Raw genomic sequence first — 21458 nt, forward strand, 5'->3', positions numbered from 1 at the left:
CATTTCTTTTTTTGTGGTGAGAACATTTAGGATCTAGTCTCTTAACAACTTTCAAGTATACTGTATTGCATACTATTGTATCGTTAACTGTAATTACCACACTCTACATTAGATCTCCAGATCTTAATTCATCTTTAAATGGAAGTTTATAACCTTTAACCAACATCTCCCTATTTCCCCCACCCCACCCAGCCCCCAGAAAGTACCGTTCTACTTTCTGTTTCTATGAGTTCAGCTTTTTTAGATTACACATATGAGTGAGATCATACAGTATTTTTTGTCTACCTCACTTATTTCACTTAGCAGAGTTCCCTCTAGTTTCATCCAAGTAGTTGTAAAAGGCAGGATTTCCTTCTTTTTTGTGAAGGCTGACCAGTATTCTCAGTTCCTCCAAGAAGCCTCTTCTTCTAGGTCCATTGAACCCCCCTCACCTTTGATCATTCAGTTATAATTTATAGACTTTGATATGTAACACAACACAAACATACATTTTATATTGTTCTCTACCAATTTTGTCAGCCTTCTTCTGCACCTAGATTGTAAGCAGTCTCAGGGGAATGATGATGTTAAATATTTCCAGACCTGCTCTGGTGCCAGGACAATGCTGAGTCCGTGATGGAAGTTTTGTAAATACTTACTGATTTACTGCTACACATAATCACTTTTCCTTTTCCTTCTTACTCTGCATCACTTATTCCTCAGAATAGGCAAAGGAATAGTCAGGGTAAGAAATCATTCTGAGAAAATATTTTCCAGGAGCTCTGCAGTGAATTTCAGAACCAGGTGAGGAACGGGACACTTATATGCACCAAGGAGAATGACCCTGTCCGTGGCCCAGATGGCAAAATGCATGGAAACAAGTGCTCCATGTGTGCAAGTCTATTGTGAGTACCTGTGCTCATCTGTTCTACTGCATCTCTTTATTATCCATCATGTCTGAGTCTCAGTTTCTTTAGAAATGTGTAGAATATATGCCATGGGTTGTGTGCTAGGTAAGCTGAAAAGCACATGGACAAGGCAGGAAGTAATATTGAATCACACAGTGACAATGTGATTCTCTATTCAGTTTTCTTTCTGTCCTCTAGGTAAGTCATGGGAAAGTTTTAATTTAGTGCTGGTATGTTTGTAACACTTGATAATCATCATTCATAACAAAGAGGGAGCAGAAGTTTGATGATCTGGATGCACTGATATCATTGGTCTCTCTCCCACCTCTGACATTTTATGATTATGTGAATATATTCAAATATTGGCTAAGGAAGAACCAGTTGAACAGAGATCTATGAGGCCAGTGTGCAAGAACTGTTAGAATAACCTGAATGAGAAATGGAATAGAGAGAATTACATTTATCCTTTTAGGAACATTACCATGCCCAGGTGAGATAAATACTTAGATAAGTGGTTTAGTGTAGAGAGTAAAACCTCTAATAGGCAGGGCCATGTAATAGGTGTTTATTGAAATGTCTTCTTGTGAAGCCAGGTCCAGGGACTTTTTTTGCTGCTGTTTTGGTGAGTCGGACCTGAGCTCCATTGTGTGAAACAGTATAGGAGAAATTGATTATTACCTCCTCTGGTTCTCCTCCTCCTTAGATTCTTAGTCCTCTACAGAGTCTCACGCTAAAGTAAATGTTGAGGAAAATGTTTAAATTTTTTTTATTATTTTGTTTAATGTTTATTTATTTTTGAGACAGAGAGAGACAGAGCATGAACGGGGGAGAGTCAGAGAGAGAGGGAGACACAGAATTCGAAGCAGGCTCCAGGCTCAGAGCTTTCAGCACAGAGCCCGACACGGGGCTCCAACTCACAGACCGTGAGATCATGACCTGAGCCAAAGTTGGAAGCTCAACGGACTGAGCCACCCAGGAGCCCTGAGGAAAATGTTTAAATAGTATCTGTTGAAAGAGGTGCAAAGTTGATTTCTGTCTTGTAACTTTTTGCATGTCCTCGCCCAATCTCAGGTATATGCACATAGCTCCTTAAAGGAAAGGTTGACACACTAGGCCAGTAGGGCAGGCGATGGGCTCAGATTCAGGAAATCAAGGGTCTTCTCTTACTTGCTCCATTTGTTCACTCTTTGGAGATGACCGGATATAATGTGATCCATGCTATAGATGTTCAAGCTTTGATAAGCTGTGTATCAGTAGAACATGGCAAGAATGCCAGAAGCTTAGGCTCTTGATCAACCTCAAAATGTTAGTTTTTGAATTTTCTTGGGCTTGGATCATTATTATACTTTAAAACGTGAATTCAACTTGAATATTAATGCCCTTAAAATAATATCTAAAGTTTTAATTTTATAGTGAAACGTGGTTTATTTTGACTAGGGCCCATCATCTGACTTGGTATCACCTCTGCTTTGATCATTGATATGGTTGTTATTTACACAGGAAAAGTTGCACAGTTTAGAAAAATCAAGGCAATGTGGCTTGCCTGAAGTCAGATCACTAAAGTCACTGACTGATAGAAAAAGACTACATGAGGGTCACATACTGATAAAAAAAAAAAAATGCTAGTTTTATTTTTTTAAGGAGAATTGTAAACTACTGAATTATTTATTTTTTATTATTATTGTCTGCAAAGTAATAGCACCTCTTAGTCTGGATAAATTTGTACCGAAGAGTGAATCTGACCTTGTCTCAAAGATCCTCATTCCTTTTTAAAATACATTACCAAAGAGAATCGAAAACTGTACTTAGCTTGTATCTTCTTTATTTTTGATTGCAGCAAACTTGAAGAAGAAGAGAAGAAAAATAATAGCAAGGAAGGAAAGGAGAAAGTAGGGGCTGAGAAAGTGAAGAGAGAAGCAGTCCAGGTAGTTGTTTCAGGCCATCAGAGCCACATAACTGTTCCATTCTCTCCAGGCAAGCCTCCTGCTCCCACCTCCTTATCCCATGTCCTTAGTAACTTCTCAGACTGAGGACATGTATTGGATTCTCGTGTATAAGAAGATCCCTTCTTCCTATTCAGTTTATTCACTCCAAGTATGATTTAGTTGCTTGTGCATTTGAGAAGAAGTCAATCACCATTTTCTCCACTTACCATGTGAATTGTAGTATCCCAAAAAAGAAGCATATACAGATTGCTATCTTGTATGAATGCAAATCAATAGAGGCAGATTTCAAAGTTTTCTCCATATCTTTTTATATAAGGATGTTTAGTTCAAAACAAATAAAACAAAAAACAAAACAAAACAAATAAAACCTAAATTTTAATCCCAGTTAATTATCTGTGAGATTTTGGGAAAATTACTTAACAGCATTTTTGAGCCTTGGGTTTACATTCTCACGTGATGATGATGATGATGGTGATGACTATTAATTATTTAGTTTCTGGCATATGTCATGTGATCTAACAGTTTTATGTCTGATCTTTGTAGTAACCATTCAAAGTATGTGATTGTTATCTGTATTTTATAGAAGAGGACTCAGAGGCTCAGATTAGAAGTTAGGAAATGTATATAGTTAAAAATTTGAGAGCTAGCAATTGGACCACAAGTTCTGGCTTGAATGCCCATGATGCGCCTTAGATTTTGCACTTTATCACCATTTGTATCATTTTTACAGGATGTGTCTCAGATCTTCATTGTTCCTCTCCTGTGTCCTTTTCTAATTTGGAAGACCTCACTCCTTAGTGTTCTCTCTGCTCTCATCTTTATTTCCTACAATCTACCCTTAACTCCAAAACCAAAGCAGTTTTGCAAAACATAAGGCAATCTGTGCCACCCATGGCTTCTAACTTACTCAGAGTAAGAACCAAGGCCCTTTTAGTGGCTTATAATTCCACCCATGATCTGACCTCCGCCACCTCTCAGGCCTCATTTCCTATTTTCTACCCATTGCTGCCCTTGTGCCAGCCCTACTGGCCACCTTGTTTTTTCTCTGACATCCCAAGCATTAATTCAAGGTATCCCATCTCATGGACTCAGTCACATTGTGGTTAAAGACCTGGGCTGAGACTGTCAGGGCTCAAATACTGGCTCTGTCTCCCCACCAATAAGGCAGACAGTTAACATTTTTGCATCTTAGTTTCTTCACTTATAAAATAATAAACTATCTTTATGTATATTATTTTTATGAAGTCCCAAGGAACTTACCCATATATAACAGCACATGTCTTAAGTCTTCAATATTATACACACAATGAACTTTACTTTCTATGTGGTTTTCCTCATACTCAGACATGATTGTCCTTGTCTTCTATTTGTCAAAATTCTGGCCACTTTCCATGGCTCGGAATAAGTATTAGCTGCTCTCCAAAGATTTTCCCCATTTATACAATATACATAATAGCTCTATCATCTATTATGCCAGAAATTTTCCTTTATTTCTCAATTATCTCATTCTTTTTATTCCAAGTTATAGATGGTTCTATGCATTTTCTTCAAAGACTCTAAACACTCTGTATTTACTTTTTTTGATTGCTCTAATAGATTATCACAAACCTGGTGGCCTAAAGCAAAACAAACTTACTGTCTTTGGTTCTTTACATTAGAAGTCTGACCTGGGTCTCAGTGAACTAAATCAAAGGGCTGGTAGGGCTCTGTTCCTTTCTGGAATCTCTAGGGGAGAATTTGTCTCTTTGCCCTTTCTTACTTCTAGAAGCCGTCCATGTCCCTTCCATTATCTTCAAAGCCAACAACATCACATCTCTGACTGTTGTTCTACAGTTGTATTTCCCTCTCCATCTCTTCTGTCTCACTCTTCCTATTGTTAAGGACTGACCCTTACAGTTACATTGGACATACCAGGATAATCCAGGAGAATCTCCCCATCTCAAGGTTCTTAACTTAATTACACCTGCAAAGTTCCTTTTGCCCTGTAAGGTAATATGATCACAGGCTCTGGGTGTTAGGACTTGGACAAATAGGAGGGATGGGAGCTGTTGTTCTGCCAACCACAAATTTTTTACAAAAAGAACAATAGATAATTCTTTCTTTCTTTACTTCTTTTTCTTTCTTTCTTTCTTTCTTTCTTTCTTTCTTTCTTTCTTTCTTTCTTTTTCTTTCTTTCTTTCTTTCTTTCTTTCTTTCTTTCTTTCTTTCTTATTTGTATATTTTTAGAGAGAGAGAGTGCAAGTGGAGAAGAGGGGCAGAGAGAGAGAGAAAGAGAATCTTAAGCGGGTTCCATGCTCAACATGGAGCATGATGTGGGGCTTGATCCCATGACCGTGGGATCATGACCTGAGCAGAAATTAAGAGTCTCAACTGACTGAGCCACTGAGGCACCCCTGCTCAATTCTTCTTTATGTATCTCACAGTATCTAGCCCAGAATAATATTTGAGTTGAATTGAAGGTTTTCTAATGAACTAAGTAATAGTAATCTTATACTCCAGATAATGCGTGACCTTAAAAAGTCCCTAAAAAGCATCTTGGCTAATGTTGACTTTCTATATCACCGTTTTGATGTATCTGCTATGTTTGGGGGCGTTGTATCATAGGTTTTATAGGGGTAATGTAGAGGAAGTTTTCCAGTATTTAGTTACCTGATTCTTAAATCCACCGTCATTTGGCAGGAGCTGTGCAGTGAATACCGTAACTATGTGAGAAATGGACGACTTCCCTGCACCAGAGAGAACGACCCCATCGAGGGCCCAGATGGAAAAATGCATGGCAATACGTGCTCCATGTGTGAGGCCTTTTTGTGAGTAGAACCACAGCCACTGCTGCTGAGTGTGAGAGAAGATAGGCCTGGGACAGGCAAGGGAGGTGATTTTGAAGGTTTTCTCTAGGAGGTAGATATGGAAGCTATCTTTGCATTATTTTCAAGGATTTACAGTTAAAAAGCCATATCCTTAGCACATTTCTTTGAGGTGTTCTCAGTGTTCTAAACTGTACTTGAATTGTTCCAGGGAGTACTATGTGCTAAGGGCAAAGTCCCCCAGAGTTAATGGCATACAAGGACTGAGAAATCTGTTCTCTGCTTACATACTGCCATGAATAATCCAAAGATGTGATCGTTAGGTGGTAACAAATGGAACATTTGCTAACATCTAGTAAATATTTTCAAGCATCCTTATTGCTTTCTGGGGAGAAAAACCATGTCTTTATTTTCCAGAAAACTGTAGTGGTAAATTTGTTTACTGGTTTGCTATGACATGTGTGTCTTATTCTTTAAGCAACATTAAACACAGAAAACAATATGGACAGGTGTGCGTTTACTCTCCTACTCCCAACTGAGTTGGTAGAGGTATGGAGGTAATGGGATATTTCTATCTAGAGAGAGTTCCCATTTAGGATAACATGTACTGGGTACTAGGAAAGATTCTTCTCCCTCCCCCTCCTGCAGCCAGCAAGAAGCAAAAGAAAAAGAAGAAGCTGAATCCAAAGCAAAAGCTAAGAGAGAAGCTGAAAAGGTAGTTGTCCTGGAAGTTTAATACCACACTAAAAGATGAGGTTTTGCAGTTTCTCTGTAAAAATAACATGCAATTACTGAAAGCCTGTGTCAGAGAACTCAAGGTTCATCGAGTCTAGGAATTGATACAATTTTCTTAAAGGATCAAATAGTAGATATTTTAGGTTGTGGCCATCCAGTCTCTGTCACAACTCTGCTGTTGTAGCTGTAAAGCAGCCGTAGATGATATGCAGACAAATGGGCATGGCTATGTTCCCAATAAAACTTTATTTATTTAAGGAGGTGGTGGGCCAGATTTTGCTTACAGGCCATAGTTGGCAAACATATGATTTACTTCATTCCCAAGTTTTAAATGAAGGTTTAAAATCCAGAGAGAAGGAAGAACTTGCTTACAAAGGCAGTGGGACTATTGGTATCTGAATCCACATCTTTATATTTCAAAGTACTCACAGTTAAAAAATGGAAACAAAAGAATTGAAACCTAGACCTCTGGACACCAAATCTAGCATTACTCCTAACCCACCATGTAGTTTTCGATGACCACATTTGGTGAAATCAGTTGTTTTCCTTGCCTTACCTTTATTTCTGGTGACAGCATTTGGGGGAAAATAAAAATAATACATTGGGTACACTAGGATAATCTAGGATAACATTTTCTTGGCTTAAAAAAAAGACTGATTCCAAGTATATTTTTTCAAATTTGTGGTCATTTCCTTGCCCCCATCAAAAACGAGTCTTATGTGTGATTGCAGATTCAGTCTGGATTTGGGGGTTACACCTCAAGGAAAAAGGAAGAGAAACCTCTTTTTAAATCGTGTGTGTTTAGGGGAGGGTGGGTGATGGGTATTGAGGAGGGCACCTTTTGGGATGAGCACTGGGTGTTGTATGGAAACCAATTTGACAATAAACTTCATATATTGAAAAAAAAAAGAAAAAAAATAAATAAATCATGTGTGTTTAGTAGGAATTCATTGAAAAATTCAATCGCCAGGAAAAAATATATCTATAGGTCATTTTTTATTGTTTCTAGGAAGCACTTAGTAGGAACCCAACAAAGTAATTTATAAGAAAATACCCCTACTCTTGCCCTTTCTCCTCCTTTAGGATACATGCAGTGAATTTCGGAGCCTTTTGCAAAATGGAAATCTTTTCTGCACACGAGAAAACGATCCCGTGCGTGGCCCAGATGGCAAGACCCACGGCAACAAGTGTGCCATGTGTAAAGCTGTCTTGTGAGTACACAAATGAAGCCCCTGCTGTGAGCTGGCAGATATGGTGGAAGGCAAAGAGCCAGGATAATAATATACATTGTGTTTGTCCTTTCTTTACATATAAAAGGAGCAAATTATTATCTGTAGAGCATTTTTAGGCAAATCTTCCTCTATAAAGGCCAAGATTTACACTTCTAGAAATAGACAGTATATCTAGGTTGTTACATTCTCTCTTAGTTCTGGGGTAGAGCCTACCTATTAATAGATCACAACATCTTTCTTGGTAAAATTTTAGGTCCTTTGCTGTCAAATGGATCCCTTCTCTAGATTATAATTACCATTGGGAATATAATACACATATTTTGCTATCAGTCTAACTCTTCTACCTACATTTTTTAAAATATCACATTTTTCACAGAATGAAAATAAATTCTTTATACAAAGCTCAGAAGTACACATAAAATATTTAACTCATTTAATAGCCATTTACTGACTATCTACAATGTACAACGTGAATAATGATTGTTCATAGATGGATTAAATAATCTTCTCAGAAATCATATAGTTGACTAAAGATTAGACATGGGTACAAGTTAATAAAATATGAGGGAGGAACTGCTAAATGAAAAATGATGTGTACAGTGTATTCTGGTACTTCAGGGAAGAGAGAGTTAATAGGAAGTTTTATAGGGGGGATAGAACTGGTCTTTATAATTTGGATAAGGTATGAACTGTACAGGAAGGAATGAGAGGGGCAGAGGGCAACAGCATGGGTAAAGCTCTGAAATTAAGAAAACAGTAATCTGAACAACAAAGAGCAAGTCATGTAGTTTAGTTAGAACTTAGCCACTTTGCTGGCTTTGAATGCCAGATCAAGGATTTTGAAGTCAATGCTATACATAGTGGGAAGCTGCTAACATTTTTCGGGTAAGAGAGTAAGTGGCATAAATATGGTTCCTTTGGGAAGATCCATACATAAACAATAAAAAGGGGGGGAAAGAGAAGGAAAAGACTAAGATTCAGAATGCTACTGGTGATGGTAGGGGTTTGCAGGAATCCAGGAGCCACTAGATCTCATCAGAGCCAGAGGAATAAGAGGGAAGGTGAATGGATCAACATGGGAGATGTGAAAACAGTGTCACAGTGTCAACAGCCATGGGGGCTGCGGGGAAGGGGACAGAGATGGCTCTAGTGTTTTCTTCTTCATGAATGGTAGAGAATCCAGGAGCAAGGACACATTTGGTGGAGGAGGTAGTTCTTGTTGGACCTCTTGAATATGAGGTGTTTGAGAAGAATCCAGCTGGAGAATCACAGTGAGCATTTAGGAAGTGGTAGTAAACCGCTCACGTGGCCTTGCTTGTGTTTGTGTACATGTTGGTTTTCCTCTACAGTAGTGAGAGCTCTTCTAGGCAGAAGGACTCCATGTAATTCGTCTTTCTATTTTCAAAGGAGGGCCTGCAACATAGTGGATGTTCAGTAAATGCTGGTGGATTCTGTACAAATCTATTTGGGTCACACGATGAACAACTCACAGAAATGGGCTCTGCTCTCTGTAATCTGTTATTCCGTACTTCCCCCTTTCTAATTTCCAGCCAGAAAGAAGATGAAGAAAGAAAGAGAAAAGAAGAGGAAGATCAGAGAAACGCTGCGGGGCATAGTTCCCATGGTGGTGGTGGCGGAGGAGGGAAAGAGCAGGTGAGAGGACCTCTAATTTCCACGACCAGGGTGGACGCAAGTATCTGACAAGAGCACCATGGCAGAGCCTGGCATAAAGGGGAATGAATGTCAGGCTGAGTTTGAAAGCGTTCTCTGAAGGACAGGGGAGTTTCCCCTTGAAACTGCAGGGTAATATCTCAGCAAATTTTAGTCTCTCTATGGCTCGTTTTGATTTCTTTAACCCTGGAAATAATTAACATGATGACCTCATCCCAGACTCCTGACCCCTTTTTATATAGTGTAGCTCTCAGGCCATTAATTGATCATAAGAGTGTTAGGTGGTATAAACATGGAGATAGTCCTCAGCAGCATCACATGCTCTTTATTTTCTTCTATTATTCTCTTTCCTTTGATAGGGTCACTTTTTCAGGGCATTTTTTCTGTTGAACCAAGGCAGCATAATATGGTGAAAGAGCATGGTTTTCAGAACCACATAGTTTGGGGGTAGACCCTGCAACCCATTATGCAACATTGAATAAATTACTTCATGTCACTGAACTCTAGCTTCCCTTATCTAGCAGTACTCTTACAGGGACAAAATAAAATAATTTAGGCAAGTTTTTAGCACATTTGCTGAGACATTTTTAAGAGTCAGAATGACAGTGTTGCCTATAAACCCAGTCCTTGGGCCTGTGAACACTACTGCATAAGATTACAGCTGCTTGATTTCACTTCTTACGACCTTCGGATATCAAGATCCTCTCTTTGCTTCCAGATCTGACACAGGCCTGACATATGTCTTTGATAAGTTCTGGCTATTCTGTTTTTCTATCTTTTCTCCTTAAGGAGGCTACATCCTCACTCTCAGGAATGAGGACTCAAAAGTCCCCTGTTTGTCTTCTCCACAGTTGTCTTGAGCCTGTCTTCCTTAGCATTTTGTATAACTTTGTACTTTCTTCCAGCAATTCTTTCTCCCTTCTGTCTACACCAGAGGTCAGCTTTTTTTTTTTCTTCTGTAAAAGGCCAGATAGCAAATATTTTAGGCATTGTGAGTCATATGGACTCTGTTTCTCTTATTCCATTCTGACATTATTGTGGGAAAGCAGCCATAAATATATCTAAATGAATGAGTTGAGGGTGTGTTTCAAGTTTTGATTTGTAAAACCCCCATATATAAGAACAGCTGGATAGATTAGTCTTATAGGCTATAGTTTGCCGACCCTTCATCTGTGCTATTAAATCCCAGCCAGCTTTATAATTTCCTTGTGTAGAACCTTAGAAGCAACATCATTAACTATGACAACTGACCTCTTAGAATATGGGTGATTCCAGTCCCTCTTTCTCTGTAGATAGCAGTGCTGGACATTGTAATAACAGAGACTCAAATTGTTTAATGAACTTAACAATGCAACAAACCAAGTAATCCAAGAGACCTACTCTCCTCTCCTTTTTCAGGACCAATGTGCAGAGTTTCGGGGAAAGATGCAAAATGGAAAACTCACCTGTACTCGGGAGCGTGATCCTGTACGTGACGCTGATGGCAAGGCATACAACAATAAATGTACCATGTGTAAGGAGATACTGTAAGTACTTCTTTCAGCTGGCAGTCTCAAAGCTGAATGACTAGCTATTTCTCATTTACTTATAGCTCCCTCCTGAAAAATTGTTTTTGTTAATTCCCAAGTATTATCTCTTTCCCTTGTATCCCGTAAGAAACAATGAGCCTTAGCAATGGCAGCTAATCATTGTCTGATTCCTAGTCTGTTTTCTCTCATAATTCTGTGACCTGCAATTGCCATCATGATAGACCATTTCACTTTAGAACATATAATGCCTAAGTCCTGTGGAGAGTTCGCGAAGGTCATTTGGAATAGTTGACCAGCATAGTTTAAGAGGGTTGTTTCTTGCCATGTGTGTGGAACACATTTATTGCATAATCCAGAGTGTTTCTTCTGTGTGTTTTCCCATGGTGAGTGTACTGAATTGGAGTGCTTTCTGATCCAACTCAGCCACTCTTGATTTGTGTTACTGGGTCAGGGAGCATAACCACCCTTGTACACGGAGATAGTTTTCTGGGTGACCTTGATAGGTACTCATAGTTTTAAAATTTGATGCATATATCATAATGCTATTAATTATGACACTTAATCGATATGAATTTAATAAGCATTTAATGCTTCTCCACACATACATCTTTTTCACCTTTCTCCTTGAAAAGAAATTACAGTCTTGTGATAGTGTAGGCCATGTGAGAAAATCTGATTAGTTCAAATGTTGCATTTTACGGATGAGAAAAACTGAAATTTTTCTTTTTTTAACTTTTTTATTTTGAGAGAGACAGAGACAGTGTGAGTAGGGGACAGACAGAGCGGGGCTGGGAGAGAAAGAGGGAGAGAGAGAGACAGAGAGAGAGACAGAGAGAGAGAGAGAGAGAGGCACTCCCAAGCAGGCTCTGCACCATCACCACAGAGCCTAATGCGGGGCTTGAACTCACGAAACCGTGAGATCATCACCTGAGCCGAAGAGTCAGACACTTAACCGACTGAGCCACCCAGGCGCCCCTGAAATTTTTTTAACTTCAGGGTCTCATGGGGAAGTGAACTTCAGAGCCAAAATCAGAATCCAGTTCCTCTGAATACTAGCCTAATATTTATTCACATTACGAAAATTTGTCAATAGAAGCAGGGCAGTAGAGTAGAGCAGTGCTAGGGTTTTAGCATCAGATAATTTCAGCTTCATGTTCTGGACAGGTTATTCCACTTTCCTAGGCTTCCATCTGCTCATATTTATAATGGTGGTAGAGGCAACAATAATCATCATAGCCACTAGTGTTTGTTTTGAAAGGTAAATGAAAAGAACCAGGTAAAACTCTCTACACAGTGCCTTGCACAAAGAAGGCATTCAATAAATGTGAATTGTCACTATTAATACCATCAGTAGTGTCCAGTAAATAATAGGCATCAGCATGAATAGTAATAAATAATAACTAATGTTATGATTTCCTGCACTACACTGTGTTGTCCTTTTGCACAACTTGTACTTTGCAGATATGACTAACATAACTGAGAGAGCATTTCACTTAGGACTTTGCTTCTTTTTGCCACATATATTAATAGATAATTTTGTTAAGGAACAAATGACGATTTTCCAATGCAAAAAATGTGTAAGATAAAATTTTGCCAATGTAATAATTGTCATCTATATTATAAGATACTCATCTGGAGTATTTAACAAAACACAACATACATGGAATACTTCTTACAATCTTTAGAAATCACTCATCTGACAATGAATGGTTTTTGACTGTCTGCATTGTAATAAGCACTGGTCATGGACAAGCATTCTTCATGTGAACAAGACAAAGTTCCTGCCATGTAATTATAACGTAATATAGAACAGACAAGTTATAAATAAATAAACAAATAACTACATAGCACAGGGCTAGATGGTAATAAGGAAAATAAAGCAGAGTAAGGCAACATAAAGGGATTGCAGTTGCTGCTTTATTTATGGTGTTCAGGGAAAGCCTGGCGTGTGAGGGACACCCGTAAAGAGTAAGTGAAGTGAACCATGTGGACATCTAGAGGAAGAAAGTTTCAGGCAGAGCAAGAACCAGTGAAAACTTTTGAAGATGTAAAATTACCAAGCTGAAAAACAGAAAGGAGGTCATCATGTCTCAAAATTATTGCATAGAAGATTGCAGAAAATGAGTATGGGGACATTAAATAAGGCTTTTTTAGGCCAAGAGAAGGATATTGGATTTTTTTCCATGTGTGATCAGAGGTCACTGGAGGCTTTTGATCAGAGCCATGATTATCCCTCGAGTGGCATTAAACTGAATCATTACAGTACCCTCTTCATCCAATAGTACTTGATTAAAATTTCATGACTTTATATTTGTTTGAATCTTCAGGATCTATTTTACTGCCACTTCCCTATTTCTTATACATGCAAAGGGAACTCCCTAAAAAGAATATATATATGTATATATGTTATATACATACATACACATGTTGTTCTGTGTACAACACCAAATGAAACTTGGAAAGAAAAGTAAATGTACTAGATCTTGAGCCAACTGCATCCGAATGACCTGGCTTGTTGAAAATCAGGCTACAGAGTCCCAGTCTAGATCTTGTCAGTAAACCTGTTGGGATAGTCAGTGGATCTGAATTTTTAAAAGTTTCACAGGTGTTTCTTAATGTGCATGAAAACTTAGAGACCACTGGCATAAATATTTTATCAGAAAAGAGTTTAAAAAAAAAAAAAAAAACATGATCCTAAGGTATTTTCTAGATTACTTATCTTCTTTCTATCTTGGGTTCCATACTTTAAAAACTAATACCCTAATGGGTTGATCTACAAGTCAAGGCACTAGACTGGTGAATTGGTGAGGTATTAAAAACCAAGACATAGCATGAAAAGATGAGGACACTGGGCCTGAGACTTGAAACTTGCCTCTAAATATCTGATGAGTTAATATCGAGAAGAGCTAATGGGTTCAGCAAACTTGTTCTGTGTTGTCCTGGGATTGTGAAGTCCAAAGGACGAAAGTTAAAGGTAAATTTGGACACAAATAAAGGAGACTTTTAAATTACTTGAGTTTGTCTACCTAGAATACCTATCTACCCTATAGACCCTGTGATGAGGAAGCTTCTTAATAACCAAGCTGACTCTCAGCTTTGAGGATGCACAGAGATTCTCTGTGAAGGAAATGTAGGATATGAACTCAAAGGCTCCTTCCAAACCTGAGTTTCTGCTAACAGGATGACTATTGACTCTTGTCTCTTCCAGAGAAAGAGAAGCAGAGGAAAATAAGCACTCTGACTATAGATCAAATGAGACTCAATCAGCATCAGAAAAGGTGAGTCACTAACTAGATTTTGATAAAAACGGTCTTTCTGTAAGTCAACACTTGGCTATCAAAAATACAGAAAGAGAATGTCAATGTTGCCAACTAAGATCTTTGCCCTAAGAAGGTCAGAAGCCATCATAAACGTCAGTATTGCTGATAACTTGTTCAGTGTGGAAATTTCATGCCAAACGGAAATCTTTGTCTAACACATTACAAAGCACTTTTATAAATCGTAGTTTATTTAATTCTCTCAACAACCTGGTCAAATACATTTTTTTAACCTTATTTTATAGATGGGGAGAATGAGGCTCAGCTGCTGTAACAAATTGCTATCGACAGTGGCTTGAAACAGCACAGATGCATTATCTTATATTTCTGGAGTTCAGAAGTTCTAACTGGATCTCACACTGTGTTAAAACTAAGGTGTCAGTAGGGCTGCGTTTCTTTGTGGACGCTGTAGAGAAGATCTGTTTCGTTGCCTTTTCTAACTTCTGGAGGCTTCCTGCATTGGCTCATGGCCACCTTTAAACTTAGCGGTGTCCACTTGAATCATTTTCATGTGGCATCACTCTGATATTGACTTCCCTGCCTCCCTCTTTCACTCCTGAGAACCTTTGTGATCACTCTGAGCCACACAGATAATTTAGGATAATCTGTCACCATTTTAAGGTCTGCTGATTAGCAATCTTAATTCTATCTTCCACCTTAATTTTTCCTTGCCATGTAAGGTAGCATATTTATAGGTTCCAGGAATTAGAATCTGGTCATGTTTGTACGTCATTTATATTGCCTCCCAGCAAGGTTAAGTGGCTTCCTGACTCTTGAGTCAAAATCTTCAGACTTTCAAGCCCAATCAAATACTATGTGAAAATAGTCATTTCCAATATCATCTTTCCTTATTTTTAGGATACGTGTGATGAGTTTAGAAGCCAAATGAAAAATGGGCAACTTATCTGTACCCGAGAAAGTGACCCTGTTCGGGGTCCAGATGGCAAAACACATGGCAATAAATGTGCCATGTGTAAGGACAAACTGTGAGTATTTTTCAAAAATGGGGCTTTAATTGTGAATATTACAGTATAATAACTGTTTCTCCTTTCTCATCAGTTTGAGAAAATGACTTTTTTTTTAAAACAGATCAGGGCGCCTGGGTGGCTTAGTCAGTTAAGCATCTGACTTTGACTCAGGTAATGATTTTGTGGTTCGTAAGTTCGAGGCCTGCATCAGGCTCTGTGCTAACAGCTCAAGGCCTGAAGCCTGCTTCGGGTTCCATGAGTCTCTCTTTCTGCTCCTTCTCTACTCATGCTCTGTTTATCTCTCTCTCTCAAAAATAAATAAACATTAAAAAAATGTTTTTTAATGAAAAAAATAAAACAGATCTAATTATTAATGAGGTGTTTGTTCACTCTGGCTGAAATGTTTTTGTTTTTTTTTCCCCCATTTTTTTCTTCAAGGGAAAGGGAAGCAGCTGAAAAAAAAAAGAAAGAGGAGGACAACATGAGAAACGCAGGGGAAAAGAGCAATGAAAACCAGGTAGTGCGTGTTAGACATACTAACACTTAAAGCTGGATGCTTGATTGTAAGGTTAATTCTTTCAACAAATATTGATGGAATGCCAACTGAACCCACTCGTTGTGGGCATAATGATAAACAGGAAACCCTGGCCAGATGTGGCAAAGAAATAGCATGTGAACCAGTGCCCTAAAAGCAACTCTGATGCACTTAACCACCTGTTTACAGGACCAGTGACAAGTGTCAAGTTTTGGTTGTTATCAAGGGGATTTCTTCTCTGAGGTTTTAAAACAAACAAATAAACAAATAATTAAGCAAACAGACACCAAAATTACGAACAAGAAAGCAAATATCAAAAACTTGGAGCTCTGATGATAAGTTCTTGACTTGGTGGTCCAGTGTCATCTTGTATTCAATTTGGGCTTTACATTTTTTTTTAATTTTTTTAATGTTTACTCATTTTTGAGAGAGAGAGAGAGACAGAGTGCTAGTGGGGGAGGGGCAAAGAAAGAGGGAGACCCAGGCTCACTGAAGTCTGAAGCAGACTCCAGGCTCTGAGCTGTCAGCACAGAGCCCACTGCAGGGCTCAAACCCACAAACCGTGAGATCATGACCTGAGCCAAAGTCAGATCCTTAACCAACTGAGCCACACATGTGCCCCCAATTTGGGCTTTAAAAATAATGTTCAAGGTACAATGGGGTGTCTCAGTCGTTTAAGCATCAGACTCTTTATTTCAACCCAGGTCATGATCTCCTGTTTTGTGAGTTTGAGTCCCATGTCTCTGTCTCTGTCTCTGTCTCTGTCTCTCTCTCTCAAAAATAAACATTAAAAAAATAATAGAAAAAACAATGTTCAGTGCTTTATAATACTAACACATAGACTGTGACACAGCACAATCTCCTCCAATCCATCTATGGACTCCAATTAGAAAAGAGAAATTGTGAAGTTTCCCCAGGGAAGTTTTCCCATTAATGAGGGAACTTTTCATTAGGTCTATACTGACTTACAAAATGAACCATGAATAGTAATTTTCATTTTTTTTTAATTTTTTTTTTTAACGTTTATTTATTTTTGAGACAGAGAGAGACAGAGCATGAATGGGGGAGGGGCAGAGAGAGGGAGACACAGAATCCGAAACAGGCTCCAGGCTCTGAGCCGTCAGCCCAGAGCCCGACGCGGGGCTCGAACTCGCGGACCGCGAGATCGTGACCTGAGCTGAAGTCAGACGCTTAACCGACTGAGCCACCCAGGCGCCCCAGTAATTTTCATTTTTTAAAAATATGTTGGGCATATGCATTTTGGTAAATGAATGGGCTTGAGAAAAGATTTTGTTATCCAACTTTAAATGATCTCTTCAGGCCATCTATTCTATTTGTAATCCTGGTCAATGTTTTTCTTTTTTTAATTATCTATTTTAGAAATTTCAAACAAAAAATACTCTCTACATTCATATATGAAAAATATCCAGACATTGTCTGTGTGTGTTTTGTGGCAAAAAGAGAACTATGGTCTTACCTACAAATGCAAAGTAAAATTTTTCACAGAACACATGCATCATCATATAAACCAGCCCAGTAGAAACTTTTGGTTCTAGAATAAATGTCATGGGGATATAAAGTACACATGGGGAGTATAGTCAGTAACAATGTATTAACTTTATATGGTAACAGATGGTAACTAGATTTATTGTGATGACCATTTTGCAAAGTATGCAAGTGCCAAATCACTATGTTGTATACCTGAAACTAGTATAATATTGTACGTCAGTTATACCTCCTTAAAAAAACTAATAAACAGGCCTTCCCAAAATCAATGCAGTAGGTGGTACTGTTGCAATTTTTCAGTTGAGAAAAACTCAAGGGAAGTTAACTACACAGAGGTAATAAATAGAAAAGCCGGAGATTGCACCCATAAAGCAAAGATTGCAATATGGTGCTATCATAAACATATAAGTGTGTGGCATTTGGAGTGTATGGAAAAGGAAATACAGCAACTCCCAAAAATGATGGCTGTGAGATATTTAGTATTTGGATCAAGTATTCAATTCCAGAGGACTTTTTTACTGCTGCAGTTAAAAGTAGTTCTGGAGTTGTTCATGGGTATCACACTTTAAAGAAAGAAGGTTAACTATCATCTAGGTTACTAGCGGTGTCTTTCAAGGGCATCTTCGCATATCTCTACTTTGGCTCTTTGAACTTACAAATTTCTGTAGATGTCCAAAAATTTCCAGATCCTGTGGACTCCGTTCCATTGCCTTTTTTTTTAAGGTTCTTATTTTTCAATGAATGTACGAAGCCACATTACCTTCCTCCAAGTGCTTAGGAGTTTTATTCTCTGCCAGGTGAAAGCCCAGAAGACGGGAAAGCTTGTTGACAGATTTCTGAACACGATTCCAATGTTGACTTTAATTACTTCATCACTTTGAGCCTTATTTTCTCATCTGTAAAATGAGGATAATGAATGTTTATCTTCTAGGTTTTTTTTATGACAACCCAAGGAAATCCACTAGAGCACACAACAAAATGCCTGGCATATGATAATACAGACTTGATTTTTGCCAAGAGAGCATCTTTCAGTTCATTCCAGGGCTTTTGTATGTGTGGAGTATTACGTAGAGGTGCAGGGAGACAGGTGTAGCTCTCAGCCTGCTGAAAATTGTGTTAACACACTACAGGCTGCCTGACACAGTAAAATTCCACTGGGATGCTATGGAGAGGATTCTAACTTCATAAGCAGATATTGAATAAAGTTCCTTTGAAACACATTCCATCTCCAACATTTTGTTTTCTCTAGATTTTTATTTCCCCCCTTAAGTATTATAAGTTTATATCTCGCAAGTTACATTTAAAGTTTTAGAGATCAGGGGTGCCTGGGTGGCTTAGTCGGTTGAGCGTTCGACTTTGGCTCAGGTCATGATTTCACGATTTGTGAGTTCGAGCCCTGCATCTGGCTCTGTGCTGACAGCTCAGAGCCTGGAACCTGCTTTGGATTCTGTGTCTCCCTCTCTCTCTGCCCCTACCTTGATTGTGCTCTGTCTCTCTCCATCTCTCAAAAATGAATAAACATTAGAAAAAATTTTTTTTAAGTTTTAGAGATCAGACTATCATGGTAACATCTCTTTTTTCCTCAGGATCGATGCCATGAATTCCGGAACATGGTGAGAGAGGGAAAGCTTATCTGCACAAGAGAAAATAACCCTGTTCGAGGCCCCGATGGCAAGATGCACGTCAACAAGTGTGCTATGTGTCAGAGCATCTTGTACGTGAAGAGGTTTATCAATCACTTTGGCACGTTGTGCTCATTTGTGAGGAGATAGTTATTTTTTTGTAATGTTTTTTTTGTCTCTTTTTTAATATTTATTTTTGAGAGAGAGAGAGTGAGTCAGGGAAGTGCAGAAAGAGAGGGGGTCAGAAGATCTGAAGCAGGCTCTGCTCTGACACTGGAGAGCCCAATGTGGGGCTCGAACCCACAAATCGTGAGGTCATGACCTGACCCTAAGTCTGACACTCAACCAGTGACTGAGCCACCCAGGTGCCCTAGAGATAATTCTTTTTAATTTAAAAGTTAAGACCCTGGGCATCACACATTAAAAATATAGTAGACCTTCACTTTAGAAGAGGACAGTAAGCTTCTAGAACACTCTCATAAGAAATTTTCATTTTGATAATGAGAAGCATAATTGTACCTGGAGCATCTGGGACAGGGAGACAGCTGTTGTAAAGTGTGCCAAAATCACGGACTTTCAGGAGCTGAGGAACACGGGACATGCCAGTTCACTCTGCAGTGTTTCACTTCCTCTTATATATAAAGGAAGAAATTACTACAAAATAGACTTTCTGTGGGGATTCAAGGAGATAATATTTTTTAAACATTTATAAACTTTAAAGCAATATAACTATATAATGAAAATGAATATTGGAGAGTTCAGTTCTAATTTAATATGAAAAAGAAAAAAGAGAAATGAAACATCACACCACATGAGGGCCATACAAATATTTTACTAAGGAAAACATGCAATGGCCTTCTAGGAGCATATATCATTCGGGTGACATCATAGTAGCTGAATTTATGAAAGTTGATAACATTGCCAAAAATGAATTATGACAATTCCAACAATTAGGACTCATTAGTAAATATATATATAGATAGATATTAGATATTTTTTAGATACAAGAAAATGGTGTTAGATTTGCTAAGGTTTAGAATTAGAGAAATACTTAGTTTAAAAAACTCACTAATAACCCTATAAAAAAATGATCTAGCCTTTTTTATTCTGCAGTGAGCGAGAAGCTAATGAAAGAAAAAAGAACGATGAAGAAAAATCAAACACCAAGCCCTCAAATGACGCAAAGGTTATTTTTTCTTAATGTTTATTTATTTCTGAAAGATAGAGCACGAGCAGGGGAGGGACAGAACAGAGAGAGGAGGACAGAGGATCCAAAGCAGGCTCCACACTGACAACAGAGAGCCCGATGCTGGGCTGGGAACTCACAAACCGTGAGCCCACATTGGACACTCAACCCACGGAGCCACGTAGGCACCCCACAAAGATTATTTCTTAAAAGATATGAAGATGACTATTTTGCCATTTATCCTCAGCATCTTACATTCTCCAGTTTTTGGATAATAAAAATGCTAATGTTCTGCTTCAAAGAAAAGAGACTCTGCTAATATTTGCATTTTGGTTATAACAACATTTTTTTCTGTCCTTAAGGTTTAACATTTTTCTCAATTTTGTAGAGAATTCTCCTGCAGTGTGTGTCCACTATTGCTTTATTCTCTCCTTTTTGGGAGAAATAGAGATTGAAAAATAGAGTGTAAAAATCTTTACAACCTCAACTGCATGCTTATCTCTGACACTAAATGTGAAATGAGGTTTCAGGTAGTTTGTTGACATTGATTTTTACAATTCAGGTAATATAAACTAATTTCAAAGCTTCCTCTTCAGCCTCTCTCTTTGATGTCTTTTTTCTGTTTCCTCCAGATGGCTTTCTGAGCATCAATGACTCAATAGTGTGTATGTGTGATGCTGCCTTTTCTATTTACTTTTCAATGCAAAGAAGACATGTTCAGTCCTTTGCAATAATAATCACATTTGTAGCATTAGATTCCTGTGATATTGTCCTTGGGTCAAGAGTACACCTCATGTGGAAAATGAGAGAAAGGAAGAAAGGAAGCAAGGAAGGAAAGGGTATGGGAGACAAGGAGATCTGTCAAGAGTTACCGCCCTGCATTTTTGGGACCAGTGAAGAGAGATTCAGAATGAAGTGGGGGATGGAAAGTTTAAAGTCTGGGTGCTCCTTGGCCTACATTGCCAGGGGAAGTGCACTGAGTCTGAACTCAGAGCTAAGAAAAGACTTTCTGAAATCAAGCTTGAGAAAGCCACCAAGCCAAGAAGGGGGAAAATCCTGTTCACTTGCCCTTTCTCATTTTCTAGGATGAGTGCAGTAACTTTCGGGAGTACGTGAGGAATGATGAGCTCATGTGCACGCGAGAGAATGACCCCGTGCGAGGTGCTGATGGAAAGTTATACAAAAACAAGTGCTACATGTGCAGAACTATCATGTGAGTAAGAGGATCCTGTTACCCTCTTCAGTGGGGCAATTGCATTTTTATTTTTATTTTTATATTTTTCAATGCAAAAAGGAGTTTTTATTAAAGCATGGAGATAGGATATGTGGAAATTGCATTTTTAGGAGCTGCTGGTTAAATAAATGTGTGCACACAAATCAATGGAATCCTTAAAATAAGTCTTTAGATTCAAGGCCCTTAAAAGTTGAGAACACCTGGTATAGGAGAAAGAACACTTGGACTTGGAGACAGGAAATCCAGGTGTAAATTCTAACTATGATATTTACTAACTGTGTCACTC

General features: G+C 38.5%; 1 protein-coding gene across 1 annotated transcript in view; it reads left to right on the forward strand.

The window, feature by feature from the left end:
* The window catches only part of SPINK5 (serine peptidase inhibitor Kazal type 5), a 95810-nt gene that overhangs the window by 64312 nt on the left and 10040 nt on the right, over positions 1 to 21458 (forward strand). The window contains exons 17-29 of the mRNA XM_042959130.1: positions 757 to 884; positions 2725 to 2812; positions 5513 to 5640; positions 6286 to 6352; positions 7456 to 7583; positions 9155 to 9257; positions 10674 to 10801; positions 14013 to 14082; positions 14980 to 15107; positions 15528 to 15606; positions 18717 to 18844; positions 19866 to 19938; positions 21024 to 21151. Of these exons, the coding sequence (XP_042815064.1) occupies positions 757 to 884; positions 2725 to 2812; positions 5513 to 5640; positions 6286 to 6352; positions 7456 to 7583; positions 9155 to 9257; positions 10674 to 10801; positions 14013 to 14082; positions 14980 to 15107; positions 15528 to 15606; positions 18717 to 18844; positions 19866 to 19938; positions 21024 to 21151 (1376 nt within the window). The remainder of the gene's footprint in view (positions 1 to 756; positions 885 to 2724; positions 2813 to 5512; positions 5641 to 6285; positions 6353 to 7455; positions 7584 to 9154; positions 9258 to 10673; positions 10802 to 14012; positions 14083 to 14979; positions 15108 to 15527; positions 15607 to 18716; positions 18845 to 19865; positions 19939 to 21023; positions 21152 to 21458) is intronic.

The sequence above is a fragment of the Panthera tigris genome, chromosome A1 (assembly GCF_018350195.1).
Source record: "Panthera tigris isolate Pti1 chromosome A1, P.tigris_Pti1_mat1.1, whole genome shotgun sequence".
Taxonomy (NCBI): domain Eukaryota; kingdom Metazoa; phylum Chordata; class Mammalia; order Carnivora; family Felidae; genus Panthera; species Panthera tigris.